Source organism: Zingiber officinale, chromosome 1B (genome assembly GCF_018446385.1).
Source record: "Zingiber officinale cultivar Zhangliang chromosome 1B, Zo_v1.1, whole genome shotgun sequence".
NCBI classification, from domain to species: domain Eukaryota; kingdom Viridiplantae; phylum Streptophyta; class Magnoliopsida; order Zingiberales; family Zingiberaceae; genus Zingiber; species Zingiber officinale.
The window spans coordinates 133,108,619-133,118,940 of NC_055986.1; the positions used below are offsets into that span (position 1 = coordinate 133,108,619).

A 10,322-nucleotide genomic window follows, 5' to 3' on the forward strand; every position below is an offset into this window, starting at 1 on the left:
TTTGTACCCCTTAGGCTGTGTTTGGTAGGGGTGATAAGATTAGGATTATGTTTTTAAAAAGTTATTAATATACCGTTTGGTATGGTTGATTAGGGTAGGATTAGGATTGATTAGGAGTGGGATTCACAATCTCTAGGCATGAGTGATTAATAATCTTACCCCCAATTCTATCCTAATCAACCTAATTTTAATCATATCACTCTTATCAAACGGAGCCTTAGATTATGTTTGGGAGGAACTGAGGAAAGAGAAGAACAAGAAAAAGAGAATTTTAGTGATATAGCGTTAAGTAAAGGGAGGAACAAAGGATAAATTTTACCCTTGCATACTCATGAATGAGTACAATTTTTTATCCAAAAAAATTATTTTATTTTATTTTTGTTTTAAGATATTAATTTTCAAATTAACTTATTTATTTAGTTATTTCGTTTTTTGCGCCATCGCTCCTCACGTCGTGTATCGTCATCACCTAGCATCCAATCACTCACACTTCATGATGTTGATGACGACCCTTGCCACATATTTCTCTGAAAATATGACTCAAGAGAACATAGATAGGTGACCCTAATTTTCTCCATTGAGGACAAGGTCACAAGGATAGGGAAGGACTTGTCCAAAGAGCATGCCCTGTCTTTTGTTAGGACCTTCCATATCTACCAAATTTTACAATCTCTCTCTTCATTTTAAAAGATAAAGGATACTTTTATAATGGTATATATTTAACGTTCAATCCTTTCTTCCTATTTCCCCCAAATAAAATAATACATATTAAATTACCGAATCTTTCTTCGCCCCCATTCAAACGAAATTAGTCGGAGTCACCCAATCGTTGAAAGCGCTGCCTCCAAAAGCTACAGACAGAGAAGCAAGAGACAGGTCCCTTCTCGATTTCTCCCGTCTCGCCTAGTAACCAACGGTTCATCGTCGGGGATAACACGAAGTCTCTCACTGCCTCGGCTAAGCTAAAGACGTCGAGGCTTTTTAAATACCAACCAAATACCTAAAATCGACTTCACTTTTCAAAGCTAGCTCATATTTGTATGGCTGTATGATCATGATCTGGTCGACATTTGCTTGTCATCCACGGCTCGTTGTTTATGGGAGGAGGAACGGGTTTTCCTAGGTCTCTCTCTGTGCTTGTTATTAGCTTTCCGAATCCATCGATACGTTATTCCCAGGTCCCACGGAAAAAGGACATGTCAGTCTCAGCCGATAAAGAAAGATAATCGCTGGCCATAGCAACGACTGCATGGACGCAGGTCCATGCCAATACCATGGCAGTGGACTAAAGCTGGATAAAACACTGCAATCAGGTCACATCGGTACACCATGGCATGGCATGATTTTTGATGCCGATCTAATTAAGTCTCGAAGCAAAAGAGTGGAATTTCGCTTTGCTTTTTGCTCAACATATGGTGCAGTGCACCCATTTGCTCGGCGAGCAGCAGGGAGGGGGAATAGTACACGGAGAAGAGGGTGGAAATGTGAAGATAGAAGGGGGGCGAGTCGGTGACAGATTCTCACTGTCAGTCTCAGCGAAAAAGAGAGAAGAACGAAATAGGAAAACAGTGGTGTCTTTTAAGAATTCATTCAGCTTTGAATGGAAAGAAAAGCCAAAGGGTTCTTGGAATTCTTTAATAAACACGCATTTCTCTTTAATGCCACAAGAACTCTGTTCCAATTAAACACAACACACGTACTGAAAGTAGACATGATTATGAATGCGATTGTGATCTTGGCTATATTTAAATTTGAATTATAGATCTTTAAGTTGTAGTATTACATGTGCTAACCACTATATTGTCTGAGAGGATTTCAAAATAATTATTCATGGTGGAAAAAGGTGAATACGCTCGTCCCCAACGCCCTCGTTAACCCGTCACAGAGCCAACACGGAGGAAGTAAATATGATGGGGAGTACGTATCTGAACAGACCATTTTTCCTGAAACTTGGCTCCCTCGTCTCAAGATCACTGCTCTTAGTTCTCAGCCAATCGGCTCCCATAGCCGTTCGGATCTTCTGGGACAGCTCCCTGTGCCTAATGTTTACTACTTTAGGTCTACTCTCGATCGATGCTAGCGTCGATTAGACCCAGAGCTCAACTTCTCACTTTCCATGGGCACAATTCCCAGTCTATTATCAATAAACTCTCATGCTAGTCTGATCCTTAGGGTTCAGTATCTCACTTCTCATGATCACAGCTTTCAGTCTACTCTCGATCGATCCCCGTGCCATTAGGACTTCATGGCTCAACTCTTCACTTCTCATAGATACGGCTCTCAGTCTACTCCCGATCGAACCCGGGGCTCAGAATTTATTCTCCGTCGACCCCCGAGTCGGTCGGACTCCTAGGGCTCAACCTTCACTTATTATGGGCATGACTCCGAGTCTACTCCCAATCAGTCCCGATGCAATCAAACCCTAGGGCTCAGCCCCTCACCTCTTATAGGCACAATTACTAATCTACTTTTAGGCAGGTCTTGAGTCGGTTGGACTATTGCTAGAAGACAAAACGGTTAGGGAATCACAACCACTTGTTAGGGAATAACGGCTATTTATCAGAAAATATTTTAATACTTTACAATATGCATATTATGGAACCTACCTCTCTACCCAATGGAAATCCGTCATACATCCTCCATCACCTGACATACTATGACACGAGACATTTTTTGACGCATCATTATTGCAGAGGTTATGAGGGGCGATATAAAAAAAGATCCTCTTTGTTGGCCAAATACATGCACATATGCATCTACTACTATTCTACTGTTCATTTTATTTCCAAATTTTTCGCAGTCTTAACTTGAGCGTTGAAGTACCTGTGTCAGGGATCCCTTCTCTGATTCTTGCACTAACATTTCCATATGTTTTCTCCGTGGTGTGTGCAAAATTATGAGTACTTTCTCTTCCACCTGCTCTCCCTACAATTGACGGAAGTATGAGGTTTTCGACTCATCATGGGGTTCCGATCTTTGCTCTATCAATGTTAATTGTCATTCCTATCCTCATCATCAGCCCCTCTATGCCACTCAATTTTCAAACGGAATCAATTCTCATTCTTTAGACAAAGAAGAAGAAGGATAAGAATAAAAAAATCCGCACATATTCTAAAAATATTAAGCATCATCTTACTGCTTCCTATTTATTTCGCCGACGACCAATTATAGCAAATAAGAATTCTTGGTATGGTCTCTAATCTTTTTCTTTGATTGCGAGAGGCAGGAAAAACCAAACATGTAAGCCTTTCATTTTCCACCTCAACTTGCCCCCCTTTTTTTGTTGATTCCCTATGTTGTTCTTACTTTCTTTAACTTTTTTTTTTTTCTTTCCTTTCCTTTTCTCTTCCCCATCGCGAAGCAAGTTACCAAACCCTTTAAATAAATGATTGTATATATCCCACCACCTCAACCGATGCCGATGACCCCGAGTGGCAGAGCATGCACCAAAGCATATAAAACACGCCCTTTCTAATGGCAGTTGAAGCCCACCACCTTCATTTCCTCCCTTCTCTAATCCGCTCGAACAGGTAGAAATCTCCACCTTCGTCTCTGCTCCTCTAGATCCCATCCCATGTTCTAATTCTTTTTATTTTTTATGTTGGATTGTAATTTGCGCAGGGAGATTTGTCATAGTGGAGAGAACGAACAACAAATGGGATTTGTTTTGCCGTCCTTCGATTCTAGTTTCCTTCCCGTTTACAATCCTACTGCGGTTCCGACGACTGCCGCGGATAGTGGGCTCACCTTCAACGACGTCGTCGCCGGCGCTTCGCCGTCGAGGAAGCGCCACCGCCCGATCTGCTTTCTCGGAGACGACGCCTACTCCGTCTCTTCCCATCTGCAGCAGCAGATACTCGATATTGACCGTCTCGTCGTGCAGCATGTAATTTTCGTGGTTATTTTCTTAAAGTTGCGATTTTTGACCGGTGATGGATGGTGATTTTCTCGGCGATGGCAGGCGGAGAAGGTGAGAGCAGAGGTGGCAGAGAAACGGCGGCGGCTGACGAGCCAACTGCTCGCCGTCTTGGAGGCAGGCGTGGCAAAGCGGCTCAAGTCCAAGGACGAGGAGATCGCGCGCCTCGTGAAGCTGAATTGGGCGCTGGAGGAGCGCGTGAAGAGCCTGTGCGTGGAGAGCCAGATGTGGCGAGGCGTGGCGCAGAGCAACGAGGCGACATCCAACGAGCTGCGGAGCAACCTCGCGCAGGTATTGGCCGCCCAGGCGAGGGCGGACCTGGACGCGGCGGCGACTGCCGACGACGCTGAGTCCTGCTGCCCCGGCGACGAGAACGATAATGCTGCAGGACAAGGGGAAGAGCAGAAGGCCGTCGCCGTGGACTGGGCAACAACAGCCTGCCGGCTCTGCCGCGCCCGCCAGCCATCGGTGCTGTTGCTTCCGTGCCGGCACTTGTCCCTCTGCGAGGTGTGCGCTCCGGCGGCGAACGCGTGCCCCATCTGCAATTGCGCCAAGAATGGCAGCGTCAATGTAAATCTGTATTAACAAATGAAAGTACAAAAGTAGCTCCTTCTTTCTTCAATCGATACAAATTCCTTCAATTAAATTTTGTATAAACATGTATTTAAATTAACATTGATGAACATGAATTCCGGAAATTGAACAATCAAACTTCGACGAAATTAATACAGAGGCTTCCATATTTTCAATCTTCGTAAATGGTATCAGAGCTCTTACGTTCCCATCCCTGCAACAACATCTGAAGAGCTGGAATAAGAAAATAAACACCCAATTTTCCCACCTACTGCTGCCAATCCAACATCAACAAAATCTCACGCACCTGCAGAGTAAAAAAGAAAATAAAAGGAAAAAACTATCACCTCGTGATCTTAATCAATGCCTCACCTTTCTCTGCACCAATGTCCCCAGCTCACCCACCCATATCAATGGCCTCCCACTCCAAAACTAAACAGTGCATTCCTTTATCGCTGCCCGACTCCCCACCCCACCAAATCCAGTCCACCCACACCTCGTGATCTTTGCTCATCATTTCTTCCAAAGTGTAGAAGTCATGTCTTAGCTTCCATTACTAAAAGGAAGACAGAAGACTTATGTGTTTGCCATGCCTTTGTTCAGTGTTCACCGTTCAAAGTTCAAACTGTTCTGAATGATAACAGTGAATCCAGGAATAAATAATAGAGAGAATGGTACATGTGGATTTGAGGACCTGCATGATTTCTCCACATCCAATTCAGATTAATCCTCATAGTTCATACTTTTTCTTCTTCCTATCCGTTCCTTTCCTTTGTTTTTACCTTTCTATTCATCTGCCTAACATTCTTGTCCTCGGAACGAAGTCCTCCTATCTTTTTTTCCCCCTATAAATGACCTTTTTGTGCTACAGCAATAGTGACTCTTTCCGGAAACATTACATGATGTCTTCTAAGTATATATTACGTTAGATGTTCAAGCATAAGATTATTCTTCCAAGGAAAAGTAAAAGTTTCATGATTCTCGTATCTCATTAAAATGTAAGCTTTTTTTTTTTTCTAAAGGTAATTTAGGTAAGTTTTTTAGCTAGCTAATGGCTAGTATAAAAGCTTAGCATGGCAAAAAAAAGAGAGAAAACATCCTTGAACAACGAATACACTTCAGTGTTAAGTGCCTATGAATAATGCTTTTTTGCTTGTGATTTTGAATTCACTAAAAATTTGTATAGATTTTTTAATGCTTGCATTGTTGGGATAAAAGGGTTGATTTATACATCAAATTATAACTCTATATCGGCTACTATATTGATTTACCTCCTCCGAAGTAAATGTCTCTCTTATGTGTTAGTCACTATTCTAAATGTTAATAGTCGTCCGTGATTTACTTTCTCCGTGTTGACCATCGGATGAGTTGGCGGGGGAGTTAAGGACAAACGTATTCACCTTTTACCACTATGAATGACCCTAGCCTTTTTCGATGCTTTTAGCATAAAGATTTAATTAAAGTTAAGTATTGGTTTTCGTGGTAGTGGGAGCTTTCATTTGCATCTGCTTATTTGATTATATCTAACCTATTAGAGAGTGCATTATTGGGATAAAGGGGTTGATTCAAATTATAATTCTAAGTCAGGCCAAAAATTTGACAATTTAAAATTTGTAGTTGGGAATTTTTAATTTAATTTATTATTTTTAGTAATTAATTTGATTAATTCAGTTTACATGGATTTTAAAATTTTTTATTTGATTAAAATAAAATAGATTGAATAAATTAAATTTTTTGATCCAATTAAATTTGTAGACACTGATTTTTTTAACCAAAATCAATTATTTATTAAACCGAACTAATTTTTTAAACTCTAATTAGAAAATTTTGATTAATTTAATTAATAACTTATATTTTATCGATTAAGTTGTTCAATTTGTATTAACAATTTTAATTGATTCGGTTAGTGAAAAAAAAATCGATCCAGTGGTAAAAACTTAATTTTGTAGTTAAAAAGAAACTCATTGTTCTTGGTTTCATTCCACTTATTCTAGGGTTAACTTATTTGCCGGATCTTCTCATTTGAGGTATGATATGAATGAATCCTAACCTTTTTAGATGTTCTTAAGTACTGAGGTCTAATTAAAGTTAAGTATTAGATGTTCTTAAGTACTGAGGTCTAATTAAAGTTAAGTATTATGTTTTGGGGAGATTTTATTTGCATCTGCTTTTTTGATTATATCCAACTCGTTAAGAAGTGAACTCAACACGAACTCGAGTTTCGTTAAACTTAACCCACTCAATGATAATTTCGTAATTTTGATGAAGTTTGGGGCTAAATAGGAACAAAGGATAGGATCTAGGGTTTTGCTCGCCACATATAGCACTATAATAACTTATTTCTCGGTTGAGAAGGAACTTCCGGAGGGTTATGCGGTGTAGTGCGGTGCGTGTGCGGTGTTGAGGTCATAGGAGGTCAAGTTTAGGATAAAATGAATGACATTTCAAAGGTCAAGTTTAGGATAAAGTGAATGTCATTTCAATTATGTTAGATTGAATTTAATGGTTCGGATTATTTAATTTGATTAATTCGATTAATAATTGATATTTGTTCGGTTCGAGTTATTCAATTTTTATTTAAAAATTTTGATTTGCTCGATTAGTTAAAAAAAAATTAGTTCAGCTCAATTTAGTTTGGTTCGATTTTAATTCAATACTCACCTTTGTTAACCAGTGGTAGTTAAAATAAACTCATTGCTTATTAGTTGATTTCATTCAACTTATTCGCCTAATCTTCTCAATTGTGAATGAATCCAACTTTTTTCAAATGTTTCTAACCATGAAGGTTGTTTTCGGGATTATGGTACTACGATAGGATATTCAAATTGTTATTCAGATATTCGCAGTTTAATTCTCAGCTATGAAGTATTTATAGAATTTTTTTTTCAACATAGGACGTGCAACCAAAGGATGTTGACTTTTTTGACTGTCCGCCGTGCGCGCTTCTTGATTTACTCTGATGACCAGTGAAAAGTTTCTCTGGAATAAGATCAATCACTCTAAATTAGTTGATCCGGCGGTAAGAATGGGGGACCCACTTCCTGAAGGGTCTCAGCTTGAGGACCGATGAAGGGCTGACTAAGCGGTTAATGGCCGCGCCGAGCAGCTGAGTAGGTCCGAGCGGAGCTAGAGATAACCCATCCATGGGCTTGGGTTTCCGACGCCAAGGCAGGATGAGCGAAGGGCCGAGCGGGAGTCTACTCGGCTGGGGCCAAAGGGCCGAGCGGGTTGTCCGTTCGGCCCAGATAAGGGCGAGGGTACAAAGGTGGCCGAGCGGCCTATGCGCTCGGCTCGGGATATGAGATATCAGCAGAAGCATGTCTGATGATTAGGCCGTACACAAGATCGCACGATGGAGGATCTTGCCGTCACATCATGGAAAGGTTGATACAGTAGCAGTATGGCCTCATGAACGTCTTCCTGACAGATCCATATCTGGGCATGGCCCTTCTGACAGACCCATACCTGGGCATGGTCAAAGGCAGGTGGTTGCTTTGATTGGCGCGCCCAGGCTTCTTCGAGAGGTCTATATAAGGCCTCCATTTCTTCACCGGAGGTATGAGAGAGTCTTCATCTTGAGGCCACCTTTTTGTTATTCCTCGCCTGACTTGAGCGTCGGAGGGCCGTCGCCGGGACACCCATCCCGGCTCGGTTTTGCTGCAGGTTCGCCGGAGCACTCAAGGATCCAGCAGGGAGCGCCACGTGCCCAGTGTCCATTGACTCCTGGTTCGGACATGATCAAATTGGCGCCGTCTGTGGGAACGCTCCTGCATTCGAACGGGAACGATGGACGAGGCTGGACGACAACACACGGTGGCGCTTTCAACAGAAGAACTCGATGCTCTGGTCGAGATGAGGGCCGCCAAACTGGTGGAGCAAAAACAGAAAGCAGCGGCCGGAGCAACAAGCAACATCTGCGTCGGGTGGCCGAGCGGAAGCACCTCAAACCACCGTCGCATTCCCTCGGGCCTTATTTTGCACCCCTGAAGCTGCACCAACTCGAAGAGATAGAGGCTCTTCTTCAGACGAAATGCCAAGGCGGGATGACAGAAAAGGGAAAGCTCCCCGGGCGGACTCATCTCCCGAGCGGATCAATCGCCAATTCTCGGAGGTTATTCTACGAGACCCTCTACCCAAGCACTACGTGCCTCCGACGATCGGCGAGTACAACGGAACAACGGACCCGGATGATCATCTGGGTAAGTTTGATAACACAGCTACACTCCATCAATATACAGATGGAGTAAAGTGCCGCGTCTTCCTTACGACTCTCTCGGGATCGGCTCAACGGTGGTTTCGGAGGCTGCCGGACGGATCCATCACTAGCTTCAAGGACTTCCGAACGGCCTTCCTCCACCACTTCGCTAGCAGTCGGCGTTATCAGAAGACAAGTGTCAACTTGTTCGCCATCAAGCAAGAGCCGAGAGAATCGCTTCGAGCTTACATCCAGCGATTCAACCAAGTGGCGATGGATATCCCAACGGCCACATCGGAGACGATGATGAATGCCTTCACGCAGGGCCTTGTGGATGGGGACTTCTTCCGGTCGCTCATCCGAAAGCCGCCCCGAGATTATGATCATATGCTACATCGGGCCAACGAATACATAAACGTGGAAGAAGCGCAAGCCGCCCGGAAAAAGGAAACTCCTACCGAGCGGGCACCTATTCATGCCGAGCGGAAACAGCACGCCGCTCAGCAGCCACCTAGAGGACCGAGGGCCGAAGCAATCCGATCCCCCCACGCCAGGTCGCACGTACAAGAAGTGGCTGCCGCTCGGCCCAAGCCAAAGAAGAGGTGGACCCCTATGTTCTGCTCCTTCCACCAGACGGATACGCATAACACGAGGGATTGTCGAAGTCTTCCTTTCGTGGCCAATCTCATTCCCAGGAATGCCGAACGACGGTCTCCTCCCATCGGCAGGAGACCAAGGACCCATGAAGCTGACCGGACCCGCACCGAAAGGCGACATCAACAGACACCCGATCGGCACCGATCCCCAAGGCAGGAGAATCGCCGAGCGTCAAGAGAACGATCCCGGCCGTCCGCGCGGGAAGAGGAAAATAGAAGCAATACTTCCCGAGGCGAGATCAACGTTATTGCTGGTGGGCCGACCGGAGGAGACTCCAACCGAGCCAGAAAGGCGGGCGTCCGGCAGCTCCAGATCCACGCGGTCGGTTGTAGCCAAGAGCGGGCAAGTGGACCGGAAATCACTTTCGGGCCCGGAGACTTAGAAGGAGTAGAAGTGCCCCACGATGACGCTCTGCTCATTAAGGCGGTAATAGCAAATTATACTATTCACCGCATATTTGTTGACACAGGGAGCTCGGTCAACATCATATTTAAGAAGGCGTTCGATCAGCTGCAAATTGATCGAGCCGAGCTGCTGCCCATGACGACCCCGCTCTACGGGTTTACGGGCAACGAAGTACAGCCGGTCGGACAGATCCGGCTGGCTACCTCGCTGGGAGAGGAGCCGCTCAGGAGGACCAGGACAATAAATTTCGTGGTGGTTGACTCTCCCTCGTCCTACAACGTCATTTTGGGACGACCGGCGCTCGGCGAATTCCGAGCGGTCGTCTCAACCTTCCACCAGAAGATGAAGTTCCCCGTCGAAGACAAAGTGGGAGAAGTACGGGGAGATCAATTAGCAGCTCGGCGATGCTATATCGAGATGGTCCGAGCAGAATCCAACTCTGCTCGGAAGGCACCTCGAATCGAGGTAAATGCCATCACCGAGAAACCTCCTGCTTTAATTTATGATGAAAAGGAGGAGGTTCAGATCCATCCGACCCGATCGGAGGCCACGACTTTTATCGCCTCTGATCTGGAG

At 44.3% G+C, this 10,322-nt stretch overlaps 1 protein-coding gene across 1 annotated transcript; it reads left to right on the forward strand.

Annotated features, from left to right (window-relative positions):
* Positions 1-3,419: 3,419 nt before the first annotated feature.
* Positions 3,420-4,538, forward strand: LOC121999954 (probable BOI-related E3 ubiquitin-protein ligase 3). The gene is made up of 3 exons (XM_042554580.1): positions 3,420-3,530; positions 3,622-3,886; positions 3,962-4,538. The coding sequence occupies exons 1-3, from the start codon at positions 3,475-3,477 to the stop codon at positions 4,499-4,501; spliced, it is 861 nt and encodes a 286-aa protein (XP_042410514.1). The 5' UTR covers positions 3,420-3,474; the 3' UTR covers positions 4,502-4,538.
* The last annotated feature ends 5,784 nt before the right edge of the window (positions 4,539-10,322 follow it).